At 44.6% G+C, this 16,066-nt stretch overlaps 1 protein-coding gene across 3 annotated transcripts in view; it reads right to left on the bottom strand.

Annotated features, from left to right (window-relative positions):
* Positions 1-16,066, bottom strand: part of TRMT10A (tRNA methyltransferase 10A) — a 102,180-nt gene that overhangs the window by 40,982 nt on the left and 45,132 nt on the right. For all 3 annotated transcript variants that reach the window (XM_029597290.1, XM_029597281.1, XM_029597272.1), the window contains 2 exons: positions 12,171-12,333; positions 11,117-11,188 (listed from right to left, as the gene is read on the bottom strand). In XM_029597290.1, the coding sequence (XP_029453150.1) occupies positions 11,117-11,188; positions 12,171-12,333 (235 nt within the window). The remainder of the gene's footprint in view (positions 1-11,116; positions 11,189-12,170; positions 12,334-16,066) is intronic.

The following is a 16,066-nucleotide window of genomic DNA, read 5'->3' as shown; positions in this document are numbered from 1 at the left end:
CCCAAACATACTCTACACATTAGAAAAGATGGAAGGTTAAATGACCTCCGGCATGGTTAAAAGGTGATGTGAAAGACCATAATAGCTGAAAGAGCATCTTTAAAGAAATGGAAAGAGATCCAAATGAAGATAACGGGAAACAGCATAAGCACTAGCATGTTACATGCAAAGCATTGATAAGGAAGGCAGAGAGGAATTTGAAAAGAAGCTTGCCATGGCAGGAAAAACTTATAATAAAGCACGTTTGAAGTAAAAATCCTGCAAGGGAGTCAGTTGGACCATGAAGGGATGAAGGGATAAAAGGGGCACTTAGTGATGACTAAACTTTAGCTGAGAGACTAAATTAATTATTTAGGTCTTCACTAAGGAAAATATAAAAGATATCCAGGCCAGAACAAAGGTATGATTCAGAGGAACTGAAACATTTCAGTGAACCTGGAAGATATACTAGGGCAAACTGAAACTAAAGAGTAGCAAATCATCTGGACCAGATGGTATAAATCCCTGAGTGCTGAAAGAACTGAAAAATGAAATTGCAGACTTGCTATTAATTTGTGAGCTACCATTAAAATAGTCTATGATGCCTGAAGACTGGAAGGTTGCCAATGTAACACCAATTTTTCAAACGGGATCAAGGTGTGATACAGGAAACTACAGACTAGTGAGTCTGATTTCTCTCCCAGGCAAACAGCAGAGTTGCTTACCTGTAACAGGTGTTCTCCAAGGACAGCAGGGTGTTAGGCCTCACACATGGGTAACATCATCAGATGGAGCCCGACGTGGGAAACTGACTAGGCACACTGAACATGCTCAGCATGCCCTATACCACAAGTCCACATGGGGTCTCTCTTCAGTCTTGTAACATAGAATTAAAATAAAATAAAATAAAATATAGGAGAAACCCAACTCCATGGGAGAGGGCAATTTTCGTGAGGACTAATCCTGCTGTCCTCTGAGAACATATTACAGGTAAACATCTCTGCTTTATCCAAGGACAAGCAGGATGGTAGTCTTCACATGAGTCAATCCCTAGCTACAGGATGCCCCCCAACACAAAAGGGGACAAAGAGACACCTAACCAGGTGTCAACAGGCACAACAACAGTGTTGTTGGTAACAGAGGAGGGAGACAGCCTGAACCTAAACAGGCCTTAGGTTAGGAGAGTTGGGTTCTACCCCTCAAACAAGTTCTGGAGACCAGACAGGGCGACCCTATCATTGCATCGGTCACCCCTATCTAGACAGTAATGTGATATGAATGTGTGGAGAAAATTCTACGTCACAGCCTTGCAGATCTCCTCCATGGGAACTGCTCGTAAGTGGGCCATTGACTCTGCCACGGCTCTGACAGAATAAGGCTTGACATGACCCCAAGATGCAGGCCCGCCCGGGTATAACAGGAGGAGATGCAACGGTAACGCCCAACCTATTCTTATCAAAAGAAAGAAAAAGCTGGGTGAACTGACTATGGGCTTCTGAACACTCCAAATAGAAGGCTAAGGCTCGCTTGAGGTCCAAACTGTGCAGTGCTCATTCACCTTGGTGCGAATGGGGTCTGGGAAAGAAAACTGGCAGGATGATTTAATGGTTAAGATGGAAATCCATCACCACCTTAGGCAGGAAATTAGGGTGGGAAGGCAAGACCACCCTGTCATGATAAAACTTAGTATAAGATGGATAAGTCACTAAGGCCTGGAGCTTGCTGACCCTGCGCATTGAAGTGCCTGCCACCAAAAATATGACTTTCCAGGTCAGGTAACTGAGGTCACAGGTGCGCAATGGCTCAAAAGGAGCTTTCATCAGCTAACACAACATTGAGGTCCCAAGACACAGCAGAAGGTATAATAAAAAAGAAACGGAACTATCATCAGGAGGTGAGGGGAAATGGGTGACTGCGATGTGTGACCATCCCCCGACGTCAACTCTTTGTGCTTCATTTACTATTTTTTCTTTTACGTTTTCTGTTAAGTAACCTTTTTTCAAGTTCCTACTTTATGCCTTTGTTAACAATTTTATTATAAATGTTCTCTGTATTCGACTGGAAATATTTTTTCCTGCTTTTTCTGTTTTATGTAAACCGGTATGATTTGCATTTTAATGTAAGAATGTCGGTATATAAAAATTCTAAATAAATAAATAATAATAAATAAGGTCTTAGGGGAGGCTTCAATTGAAGCAGGCCCCACATGAACCATACAACTATAGACTATACAGAGAGGGGCGCACCATCTACACCATGGTGGTATGCGCCAACTGCACTAAGATGAACTCTGACAGAACTGGTTTTTAAGTCAGCCTATGAAAGTTGTAAAGATAAGCAAGAAGTTTTTTGTGGGGCAGGAGAATGGATCTTGAATCTTCTGCTCACACCACACTGAAAACCTCCTCCACTTCATCAGTCCATAGGACTTTCTAGTGGAAGGCTTTCTAGAAGCCGCCAAGACCTAAGACACATCCTCAGAAAGATCAAGCGGCTGCAGGATTAACCTCTCGATATCCCGGCTGTGAGCGACAGGGCCTGGAGGTTGGGATGCTGCAGCCTGCCCCGATCTTCCCTAATGAAATCTGGGGAAGTCCCCAGACTGATCGGTTTCCAGAAGGATAACTCCCACAGGAGTGAAAACCAGACCTGTCTTGGCCAAAGAGGGGCTACAGGGATCATAGTCCCTCTGTCCTTGCAAAGCTTCATGAGAGTCTTTGTACTAAGGAAATCATAGGATATGCGTACAGAAGACCCTTTACCCCAATGACGGGCCAGGGCGTCTGAGGCTGGTTTGCCGTCTGACCTGGAAAGGGAGCAGAACAGAGGTACATTCCTGTTGCAGGGGGATGCAAACAAATCTATGCTTGGGCTCCCCCAAAGGCAGAATATCTGATTTGCTACCTTCTGGTCCAGGGACCACTCTCGTGGGGTCTGAAGGTTTGACTCAGCCTGTCTGCCACCATGTTCTCTGACCCGGCCAGGTACACGGGCTCTGAGCACCATCCCATGACCAGATCTGGACTTCTTCCTGACACAGGAGGTACGATCTCGTGCCTCCCTGCTTGTTGACATACCCCATGGCTACTTGGTTGGTCAGTCTGGATGAGGACAACTTTGTCGGACAGACAACCTCTGAAAGCCCATAGAGCGTACCTGATCACCCAGAGCGCCAGGAAGTTGATTTTACAAGAACATTCCTGAGCGGACCCACAGAACCTGGGTGCCGAGCCCATCTACATGAGCTCCCTACCCCAGGGTACATGCATCCATGGTTAGCACAATTTGAGTGGGGAGACTCCAAAAGGAAATCCCCCATTCCAGATTGGAAAGTAACCACCACCAGGACAAGGAGTCCCTGAGAGACGGGGTGACTGATGCAATCCTGGAAGCTCTGAGTGGCTTGGCACCACTGTAATCTCAGGGTCCATTGGGCTCTGAGCATGTGCATGCATGCCAAGGGAGTGACATGGACCATCGCGGCCACATGGCCCAACAGCCTAAAAATGTGCCAGGCTGATACCTACTGGCTCTGTTGAAATTCCACCACAATGACCACCAAGGTGATGGACCTTTGTCGCAGCTGAAAGGCCTTGGACTGAGTCATGTCTAGCAGGGCTCTGATGAAGTCCAATTGAGGTGACGGTCTGAACTGTATACCAGGGCAAAGAGGGCGGGAATTCTCCTGATTTGCTGATTTGCTCCTGATTTGCTACCGGCCCCCAATATGGGCATGAAGGGCAATTTGTCGAGACACTCAATAGATTTAATTGGTACCCCTGGCATATTATGGACAAAACCCAGTAGTTCTAGGTTACACTGGGCTACTGGTTCGCAAAGAAATGCAGCCTGCCCCCGATCAGATGAACCACTGTGCTGGGTATGGGCAACTGGCTCCTCTATGGCCTAGTCAAAACCCCATCCCCGGAGTTCACAAAGGAGCTAGCTGGGTCTTGGGAACTCTCTACTGCCCGGGACAGCCTCGGGAGCTCTGATGGGGTTGAAGGGATCAAGGAGACTGAGTATATCATTTCCTCTGGTGAAAGACTTCCTTGGCCCCAGCCTCCTGGAAGAGGACAGGACTGGTGGAGAGTTGTTGGAGGGTTTCATGATTGTCCCACAATTGGGCCACAGCATCCCTCACCCTATCTCCGAAGAGATTCTCTCAGTACACGGCACTTCAGCAAGTCATTCTTGTACCTCTGGTTGGAGATCCGAGGCCCGCAACCATGCCATTCTGTGGGCATCAATTCGCGCTGCAGAGACCCTCAATGCCATCTTGAAAACATTGTAGATCCCACAGACCTCAGGTTTCCCACAGTCCAGACCCCTGTGCACCAGAGTCATGCAGGTGTCTTACTGCTGTTGGGGAAGCTGCTCAGCCACCTCCTGCACCTGATTCCAGATATCCCGCAAGTACTGGCTCATGTAGAACTGGTAGGCAGTAATGCGGGCAATAAGCATGGTGCATTGGAATACCTTCCTCCCAAGAGTGTCCTTCCCCGGGGACGCTGAGGAATGGGTCCGATTGCACTTGGCCCTCTTAAAGGCGGATTCAACCACCACTGACTAGTGAGGCAGCTGACACTTATTGAGTTCAGCAGCCTTCTAGATGACGTAAACCCCGTCCACCTTATTAACGGGAGGCACTGTGAGGGGCTGTTCCCAAATCCTCAGCAGCAACTCCTTGAGAATCTCATGCACTGGGAACGCCAGGATCTCTGTAGGAGGCTCCACAAACTGGAGGACCTCAAGCATTTTGTGCCCGGAATCCTCCTCCATCAAAAACTGGAATGGGATGACCTCCGCCATCACCCTCACAAACCCTGTGAAGGTTAAGTCCTCAAGCAGAGACATCCTTCTCTTATCTGGAGGAGAAGGGTCTGATGAAAGACCATCCAAATTCTTGAAGGAGGATTCTGTCTGATCATCCCCCCATGGGTCATAGGGGCCCTCATCCCACAGGAGATGGAGCCCTAGGTGCTCGGCCTAAGTCTAGAGGTGCAGGCACCGATGGAACTGGATGGGGTACTATAGACCTCTGTCTTCGCTGGCCTCGATGGAGCTTTCTCCTTGGAGGAACCGGTGACGATGACCGTATCAGTATGATGAGGCCTCTGTGCCCCGCTGCCTTCTCAGGAACCAATGCCAGCTGGGTCGGTAACACACCAATAAGCACATTGAGCTTCTCCAGAAGCAGTACGAGGATGGGCGGTACAGGCTCCTTTGTCATCTATGCCATAGAACCGAAGCCCTGCAGCATCCACTCGACCGCCAGCTGGAATTGATGCTCCAGCTCCTCCTCGAAGGTTGCCGATATCAACAGTAACTGGGAGGAAGGAGGAGTGTATAGGTCTTCCTTCAACCCGCGAGGAGGATCGGCGACTGGCACCAGGACCGGTGGAGACAGTCACAGAACACAGGCATCGATGGAGGATGGGCACTCCTCACCACAGGGTCACTTTGGAGGCATAGTGGCAAACGACAGTGCATCCCTGTGCCCAGCACTATGAATAGACAGGGACTGGTGCCAATGCTTCTTAGGCTTGCCCCTATACTCGGCCCAATCCTTCCCCAGTACAGAGGTCGAGGACAATTAACCTGGCACCTTCGGCCCGGAGGAAAATAGACAACTGACTGTCTCAGGTGCCCCTATCCACCGGCGACATCGACGGAACTGATGGTCCCACTGCTGTCGATGGCAAAGTGTCCGTTGGTGCAGCTCAGAGGTCCTTCGATGCCGATGGTTTTGATTTCCTCAACCCAAAGAGCTGATCCATCTTGTCGAGTCGAAGCAGACATCCCTTCGGGGTCATCTGGGCGCACAAGCAGCAACCCCAGATGTCATGTGATCCCCCAAGCAGAGGATGCATTCTTCATGAGGATCACTGATCGATATGGTCCTCGGGCACTGGAGGCCTCGGCAAAAACCGGAGGTGGCCATGACGTGGCAAAATAAAAGGGTAGAAGGACGATGGCAGCGGGCGTCTATGGTTGGTGGGCACAGATTCACTGCCACTACAGGTGGGAGCTGACCATGAAAAGAAACTTAACCAAAATGCTGAAAACCCTGACTGGGGTCACTACTGGGAGGCACCTAGAGTGATCTGGCAACAGACCAAAGAAAACAATTGCAAAAAAACGCAAAAAAAAAAAAGTTTTTCACAAGGTAAAAGCCAGGTTTTTAGAGCTCAATCAAACCACGATGCTCACAGTTCCATGGAAAAAAGAGAGACTGAAAAGGGATCCCATATGGACAAGAGGTATAGGGTATGCTGAACATGCTCAGTGTACCTAGTCAAAGTTTCTAGAAACTGACAAGTTTTCCCACATCGGGCTCCATCTGATGATGTGACCCATATGTGAGGATTACCATCCTGCTTGTCCTCGGAGAATGCTGGAAGTTATCATAAAGAACAAAAGTGCTGAACATATAAATAAATCAAATTATCAATATTCAGCTGGAAAAGAGCTCATGAATGGATATATCTAGCAACCGTCATAAATGGCCTCAATGAATTTGTGGCTTATTGATAAAGCCTATGATACTTAAGGCTGATATAATGATAGGTTGCAGATAGATTTGTTTATGCACCAACCGGTGCGATAAGGCTGGAGCACAATCACTGTATGCTTTGAGTAACTAGTGTGTGCACTTATCTTAGATTGCCACGTAGAGAGAGCTGGCTTGCACGGTCCTGAAGTTTGCCTCCGACACTGTAGTGTTTCGGAGCCTTATACTCCTTCCTCAGGGATCTCCAGGTGTAAACGAGCCATCTACATAAATTCCATGTTGTCTGGTCAGTACTTAGCTCAAAAGCGACGAATACTTATGCGGTGCACTGTGTTGGAGTGACCTGCCAGTGTGCCGTCTCAATTATAATTATGTAGATGGCTCGTTTACACCTGGAGATCCCTGAGGAAGGAGTATAAAGCTCCGAAACACTACAGTGTCGGAGGCAAACTTCAGGACCGTGCAAGCCAGCTCTCTCTACGTGGCAATCTAAGATAAGTGCACACACTAGTTTCTCAAAGCATACAGTGATTGTGCTCCAGCCTTATCGCACCGGTTGGTGCATAAACAAATCTATCTGCAACCTATCATTATATCAGCCTTAAGTATCATAGGCTTTATCAATAAGCCACAAATTCATTGAGGCCATTTATGACGGTTGCTAGATATATCCATTCATGAGCTCTTTTCCAGCTGGGTTATATTGATTTTCTATTGTTAGAACATATAAATAGGCATAGTTTCATGGGACAAAGGCAACATGGATTTAGCCAAGGGAAGTCTTGCCTCACCAATCTGCTACATTTTTTTGAGGGTGTAAACAGTTGGATACAGGTGAGCCAGTTGATATTGTTATCTGGATTTCCAGAAAACATTTGACAAAGTTCCTCATGAGAGACCTTTTAGGAAGTTAAAAGTCATGGGTTGGGGGCAGTGTCATATTGTGGATTGTGAACTGGATCAAAGTTTAAAAAAAAACAAAAAAAACAGAATAGGGCTAAATGGTAAATTTTCCCAATGGAGAAAGGTGAATAGTGCTTTTTAAAATAGTTATAAATGACCAGGAAATGAAAACAATGAAAACAATTTGCCAATGATACACAATTATTTACATTTGTTAAATCACAAGAGGATTGTGAGAAATTTCAAGAGGACCTTGCAAGACTGGGAGACTGGGCATGCAAATGGCAAATGAAATTTAATGTGGATAGGTGCAAAGTGATGCACTTAGGGAAAGTAACCCAAATTATAGATACACAATGAATGGTTAGGAGTCACCATTCAGGAAAAGGATCTAGGCATCATTGTTAATACGATGAAATCTTCTGTTCAGTGTACAGCAGCCAAAAAAGCAAATAGAATGCTAGGAATTATTAGGAAAGGAGAATTAAACAGAGAATATCAATCTCTCTATTGCTCCATGATGCAACTGCTCCTTGAGTATTGTGTGTAGTTCTAGTCACATCTCAAAAAAGATATAGCAGAATTAGAAAAAGTACAGAGAAGGGCAACCAAAATGATAAAGGGGATGGAACAGAAACATAGAAATGACAGCAGAAAAAAGACCAAATGGCCTATCCAGTCTGCCCAGCAAGCTCCCACACTTATTTTCCCATACTTAACTGTTTCACCGACCACCAAGTTCAGAGCCCTTGTTGGTAACTGATTCGAATTTCCTGTCACCCCCTGCCGTTGATGCAGAGAGTAAAGTTGGAGTTGCATCAAAGGTGAATCATAAGGCTAATGGTTAAGGGTAATAACCACCGCATCAAGCAAGTTACCCCGAGGCTCGTTTACCAGACTGCACAGATCAATGCCTTGTTGGATGTTGTCTGAATGTAAATCCTCTTTTCCACATTTCCCTCTGCCGTTGAAGCAGAGAGCAACGCTGTATATGCATTCAAAGTGAAGTATCAGGCTTAACTGATTTAGGGTAGTAACCGCCACAATAAGCAAGCAACCCCCATGCTTATTTGTTTACTCAGACTGTGTAGTTCAGTCCTTGTTGGTTCTTGTCTGAATGCAAATCCTCTTTTCCACATTGCCACTTGCCGCTGAAGCAGAGAGCAATGTTGGAGTTGCATTAACTATGTGAAGGCTTATTGAGTAAGGGTAGTAATCACCAGGTAGTAGCCACCATTCCAGCAAGCCACCCCCATGGCTCTTCTCTTCATTCCCATCCTCTAGCCTTTATGGATTCACAGTGTTTATCCCATGCCCCTTTGAAATCCTTCACAGTTTTAGTCTTCACCACTTCCACCAGAAGGGCATTCCAGGCATCCACCACCCTCTCCGTGAAGAAATACTTTCTGACATTGGTTCTGAGTCTTCCTCCCTGGAGTTTCAAATCATGACCCCTAGTTCTACTGATTTTTCCCCAATGGAAAACGTTTGTTGCTGACCATGGATCATTAAAACCTTTCAAGTATCTGAAAGTCTATATCATATCACCCCTGCTCCTCCTCTCCTCCAGGGTATACATATTTAGGTTCTTCAAGCTCTCCTCATAAGTCATTTTATGAAGACCATCCACCTTTTTGGTCGCCCTTCTCTGGACCGCCTCCATCCTGTCTCTGTCCCTTTGAAGATACGCTCTCCAGAACTGAATGCAGTACTCCAGGTGAGGCCTCACCAAGGCCCTGTACAAGGGGATCATCACTTTCTTTCTCTTACTAGATATTCCTCTCTCTATGCAGGCCAGCATTCTTCTGGGTTTAGCCTTGTCACATTGTTTCGCTGACTTCAGATGGTTAGTCACTATCACCCCAAGGTCTCTCTCCTGCTCTGTGCACATCAGCCCTTCACCCCCATCAAATACAGTTCTTTCAGATTTCCACATCCCCATATGCATGACTCTGCACTTCTTGGCATTGAATCTCAGCTGCCATATCTTCGAACACTCTTCCAGCTTCCTTAAATCCTGTCTCATTCTCTCCACTCCTTCCGGCGTGTCCACTCTGTTGCAGATCTTAGTATCATCCGCAAAAAGACAAACCTTACCTTCTATCCCATTTGCAATGACACTCACAAAGATATTGAATGATTCCCCAATGAGGAAAAGCTAAAGAGATTAGGACTCTTCAGTTTGGAGAAGAGACGGCTAAGAGTAAAGGTCTATAAAATAATGAGTGGAGTGGAACAAGTAAAATTAATTGGCTTATACTTTCAAAATGTACAAAGACCAGGGGATATACAATGAAGTTACTAGGTGATATATTTAAAACTAATAATTTTATTTTCTCAATGTATAATTAAGCTCTGGAATTCATTGCCAGAGAATGTGGTGAAAGCGGTTTATGTAGTTGCATTTAAAAAAGGTTTAGACAAGTTCCTGGAGGAAAAGTCCATAAACCATTATTAAGGTGGAGCTCAGAAATCCATTGCTTAGCCTTGGGAGAAACAGCTTGGAATCTACCCCTTGGATCCTGACAAGTACTTGTGACCTGGATTAGCCACTGTTTTGTTTTTTTTAATTTAAAAAAACGTGTTGCCTGTTGTTGGAAACAAGATAGCGGGCTTGAATGACCTTTGGTCTGACCCAGTATGGCAAATCTTATGTTTTTGTGTAAAGTATCATTAGCATTAGGACAGGGAGGGTGAAAAGGTAGGAGAAGGAAGAATCATGGAGGTATCACTAAAAAGGAGTGGGGCAAGGAGCTAGAACAGGGCTTCCCATAGCTACCCTGGTTAATCTAGAACTTGCTGAGTTTTTAGGATATCCTCAATGAATATACATGAAATAAATCTGCATAAATTTAATTCATGCATATTTTGTGGATATCCTGAAAATCTGCCTGTGGGGTCACCAGGACAAATTTGGCAAGTCCTGAGCTAAAGTTATCATCCAGAAGGGACTAAGGAGTCACACTAGTAACATCGGGGACAGGGCTTAGAAATGTTAGGGTGGGAGGAAAAGCAAGCCTCTGGGAAGATAGAAGGGCTCTACAGCTAATCCACACTCTTGAAGAATTCAATGATTGTGAAAACAAACCTGTAAATTAGTTCTTGATAAAGAACTCAGAAACAATCAGGATATGCTACCCATCATTTCAGGCATTTGTGGCAGAATACATTGCATCTTTCTCAACAAAGTTGGACTCTAGCTGAAAAGCTCTTCCTGTGAATTTGTACATAAGCGTTAAGTATTCTCAAAGAATACGGGCTTTACCAAATTTGAAATTGCCATGTATGTAGGACTTATGCTCCATCTTTATTTGCCTTCCCTGGAAAACATAATGCAAGATTTTATGACTCAGGACCTCTGGTCACTTCATTTTCACATCAACCTGTTAGAACTGCAAGCAATAAGACTTGCTTGCCTGGCTTATTTTTAAGCCTCTGTTAAAAAAATAAATAAATAAAATCTACTTTGTATTTGGCCGATTGAATGAAGCTTGTACTTGAATATACATTAACTTTTGTAGGCAAATATCTTTTGTATAATCTTATTTAATTCTGAAATACAATATCTCAAAGAGGCATTCTGAAGGCTAGTAATCCCCTGCCATACTTTTATGCCTCAATAAAATTGTGAACATATCTTGCCCTACAAACCGCACACTGTAAATAAAGAATGTACAATGTGCTGCTCCTCAGAGTTACTGTCTGGTTTTGATGACATACCTGTACAGGATGTAGTGATCTGCGATTTTCCGCATAGCATCTCTGAATTTGCTTGTTAAGCTTTTTAACATCCTAGAAAATAAAAAGGCATTGTGGAGGTTTTAAAAATGCTTTCTTCCCAAACTCATCTGGAACACAAGCAAATTATAAGCCAAACGGAATACCCAAATTCTGAAGCAGTAGCAGCCCAGTGGTCAGAGCAGCTGTTGAGAGCCAGGGAAGTCAGAATTCAAATCCTGTTGATGATCCTTGTGGCCTTGAGCAAGTCACGTCACCCTTCATTGCTTCAGGAACCACCCTCCACTGTAAGCCCTTTGGGGACGGGGAAATACTCACTGTACCTGAATGTTCCTTGCCTCAAGCTACCAATGAAAAAGGCGTGAGCAACCATATGATAACACCACAAACATGCTGAAGGTTAAAGTAACTGCTGCTTAAATGGAGTATGCATGATATATTTAAATAAACAAAATATATATATGCTTTTTCTCCAATGTATGCCAATTTATCTCATACAAATTCACTATGGATATCCTGAAAACAGGGGTCAACAGAACAGTTTGGGAAACAATTGTGTTAAAAGATAATTGGATACTTGGCAACTGGAAGAACATCTTAAGTTAAATGTATTTATGTTTAAAAATGTATAATCCACACATTTCATAGTTGTTTAAGGAGGATCACAGAGGATCATACATAATTAATGAGAAAGGAACGAACGTTCAATATGAAATTACTTTCTGCCACCAAAGCCATATACCACTAAATAACCTTATGTAACAACTGCACACAAGATTCCTTTAGAGCTAGACAGATTTAAGTGTTCCTTTAAAGGCGAGTGCTTAATGCAGGAAACTGTCACTTCAGGGATTAAGCCTCTTTAAGCTAAATTTATACTGATGAACAGTAAAATATGTTTCAGAGACAAGTTTAAAAGCAGCTTTCACAACACACCTTGGCCCAAACTTTATCCACCTGAATACTTCATATTACACATCCAGTCCACATAGATAGGCAGAACATTAAAACCACAAGATAATATACCCAACCTAACTTTTAATGTCATCAAACTGTCAAAGCTGCAGTCCACAATAAGACGGAGTGCGCTGGGTACAATGTCTCTGCGAATGCGTTTCCTGTCACTGCCATGCATGCTCAGCTCTGGCTGGGACAGACGCTCTCGTTTTCTCTTCTGCCGTCTTTCTTTTCGTTTTTGCCTAAAATAAAGATTTTCAAATATACATTAACAGGTAGACTGTAAAAGCAATGCTCGTGCAAAATTGGCCCCACACACGCGTATATGGGCCACGTGCGAGCCACACGAATTTTAAGAAGCCGGGAAGTACATGCGTACATACCTATGCACGGGTCAAGAATAAGGAGGAAAAAAGGGACAGAGCATGGGCGTTCCAGGATAGGGCCAAGAGTTACATGCATAACCTCGAATTTTGCGAAGGCTGAACATGGCAACGCGCGCCATGTTACCTGCGTAATTTTACTACCGGTCCTGATGAGGTGCAAGTTTGCAGATTTTGAGCCAGAGGGGTCCAGAACATGTGTGTGTGGGGGGGGGGGGGGGGGGAAGAGAGAGAGACAGACAGACACAGCTAGACAATCTGACACTATATCTTCCACTGTATAAGCGGTACTTTCAACTCGGGGTGGATTGGGGGGAGGGGGCAGTGTTACATTGGTCTGCAGACCCTTGTAACACCGCCCCTCCCCCCCCCAAAAAAAAAACTCAGCCTGAGTTGAAAGTGCCCCTCTTACAGTGGGAGATATAGTGTCAGATTGTCTGGCTGTGCCTGTCTGTCTCTTTCTCCCCTCCCCCATATGGTCACATACGTGCGGCAGGGATATTTTAAATGATACGTGTATTGGCACATACGAAATAAAATTAAGTATATCTTTGCTCGTGTGTTCAATATGCGCGTTTATGGGCGCACGTGCACTCCTTTTAAAATATACTTTTTAGAGACTAGTTTTCAAAGGCATTTCTATTAGTAAAACAATACTTTACCTGCAGAAATGGCCCGTTTGTACAATTGCCCATCCAATATGCAGTTAAACGTACTTGCACGTGTCATGTATGCATAAGATTACATGGACTGAGTAAAGGCATTCCAAGCATGGGGAGAGGTTTGGACAAAAGTAAAATGAAAACAAAAATTCCTGCACACTCCTATGAGAGGTCCCAGTGACATTAAAGATCATTGTTTCACACCAACCGAGTCAACATGGTGTCAAGCTTTGTATCTAACAATTGGGCATCCATAATTATATAGACAGCGCCAGGTTTTGAGCCACATATTGAAGTTGTCTATAAGGCTTAACTTTTCCTTCTTTCCATGAAGTTAACACTTCTGAAAAGGCAATAGTCTCAGCCTTGTGCCTAAATTGCTTCCACAGAGTCTGGATGCTCTCCCTAGTACGTCATTGGCTCAAATGGATGAAAATAATGGATTTTAGAGACCATAATTTCTTAATTAATTGTATTAACTATCTGATTTACATTTCTACCAGATGAGGACCCTGGAAGGCATTAGCTATTGTATTTCCCTCAAAATGAATTCCCAGAAGCACTAATTTGGGAATTTATTTTGAGAAAATAAAGGAAAAAAGATCAGCATTCAAAAAGTACAAAGAACTCCAAAAGAATATCTGAAGTTGAAGGAAATGAGGAAAGAAATCAGGATTGCAAAAGTTTGAATGGAAGAAAAGATTGCCAAAGCGGTAAAGAGTGGTGACAAACCATTTCTCAGATATGTCAGAGAAAAGAGGAAGACCAGACGTGTCATAGTAAGATTGAAAGGTGACAAGGAGCGAAGTGTGGACAAAGATGAAGAAATAGAAATATTACACAAATACTTCAGCTTGGTTTTCACTAGAGAAGACTCTGGAGAAGGACCATTGCTGGCTAGCAAGAGTACAGATGTCAGTGGGGCAGACACATCCCCATTTACAGAAGAAAGTACCGTATTTGGGAGGAAAACTGAAAGTGGACAAGGCCATGGGACCGGATGATTCACATCCGAGAACTTCCGAAGGGTTCAGTGTTCTGTTCAACAGATCCTTGAAGACGGGAGTAGTGCCGCAGGACTGGAGAAGGGTGGTAATGGAACCCACGAGGAAGGGTGCGATACTTGACCTACTGCTCACAAATGGAGATAATGTCTCTAATGTCCGGACAGGTGCCCACCTGAGTACAAGTGATCATCAGATGGTATGGTTTGATATCATGAATAAAATGTAAAGAAGTCACACGGAGACCCGAGTTTTGAATTTAAAAAATATGGACTTTGACAAAATGGGGATGTACCTGGAGGAAGAACTAGAAGACTGGGAGAAAATGGGTGAGGTGGAACAATAGTGAACTAAATTAAAAGGAGCTATTACAAAGGCAACAAATCTATATCTTAGAAAAGTAAACAAAAGTAGGGATGTGAATCGGGCTTCGGACGATTGAAAATATCGGACGATATTTTCAAAATCGTCAGAAATCGGGGGCTCCTGATAAGAGAACCCCATGATTTTGTTCCTGGGGTTCTCTTATCGTTTTGGGGGAGGGCGGAAAAAACGGCACACCAAAACAATCACTAAACCCACCCTGACCCTTTAAAACTGTTCCCTTAGCTTCCCCCACCCTCCCGAACTCCCTCAAAACTTTTTACATGTACCTGGTGGTCCAGTGGGGGTCCCGGGAGCCATCTCCCGCTCTCAGGCCGTCGGCTGCCACTAATCAAAATGGCGCCAATGGCCCTTTGCCCTTACCATGTGACAGGGTATCCGTGCCATTGGCCGGCCCCTGTCACATGGTAGGAGCACTGGATGGCCCGCGCCATTTTTAAAGATGGCGCCGGCCGTCCATTACTCCTACCATGCGACAGGGCCTGGCCAATGGCACAGACACCCTGTCACATGGTAAGGGCAAAGGGCCATTGGCGCCATTTTGATTAGTGGCAGCCGACGGCCTGAGAGCGGGAGATGGCTCCCGGGACCCCCACTGGACCACCAGGTACATGTAAAACGTTTTGGGGGAGTTCGGGAGGGTGGGGAAAGCTAAGGGAACAGTTTTAAAGGGTCGGGTGGGTTTTTTTGTTTATTGGCTCGGGCGCAGCCGAAAAACAAAACCGTGATCGGGCCGCACAAAAAAAAATTAACGATGTGAATTGGAACTGGAATCGGAACAGATTCCGGTTCCGATTCACATCTCTAAACAAAAGTATAAGGAAAAAGAAACCAACTTGGTTTTCAAAGGAGGTGGCTACAAAAATAAAGGCAAAAAGATCAGCGTTCAGGAAGTATAAAGGATCCCAAAAAGAGGAACACAGGGAACAATACCTTGTGAAACTGAGGGTGACAAAATAAGAAAAGCAAAAGGTCAAGCAGAAGAAAGGATTGTCAGAGAGATAAAGTAGTAACAAAACATTTTTCAGATATATGAGAAAGAAAGAAATCCCAAAGTGGTATAGAGAACTTGAAAAGTGACATGGAACAATGTAATCAAGAGACAAGGAAATGGCAGATATATTAAACAAATACTTCAGTTCGGTGTTCACTAAAGACGACCCTGGAGAAGGACTGTTGCTGGTTGACAAGACCATAGAAGGGAATGGGCTAGTCACAACAACCTTTACAGAAGAGTATGTATGGAAAAGCTAGGAAAACTGAATGTGGACAAGTCCATGGGGCCAGATGAGGTACATCCCAGGACAATAAGAGAACTCAGAGATGTCCTGGCAGGTCCACTAAATGACTTGTTAAACAGATCCCTGGAATCAGGAGTGATGATGCGAGATTAGAGAAGAGCGGTTGTAGTTCCGCTTCATAAGACTGGTAGCAGAGAGGAGGCTGGAAACTACAGGCCAGTTAGCCTCACCTCGGTGGTGGGAAAATTAATGGAGATGCTGCTGAAAGAAAGGATACTGAACTATCTACAAGTTGCTGGAC

The sequence above is a fragment of the Rhinatrema bivittatum genome, chromosome 1 (assembly GCF_901001135.1).
Source record: "Rhinatrema bivittatum chromosome 1, aRhiBiv1.1, whole genome shotgun sequence".
NCBI classification, from domain to species: domain Eukaryota; kingdom Metazoa; phylum Chordata; class Amphibia; order Gymnophiona; family Rhinatrematidae; genus Rhinatrema; species Rhinatrema bivittatum.
Note: the sequence above shows the minus strand (reverse complement) of the source record. Positions and strands in the feature narration are given on the sequence as shown.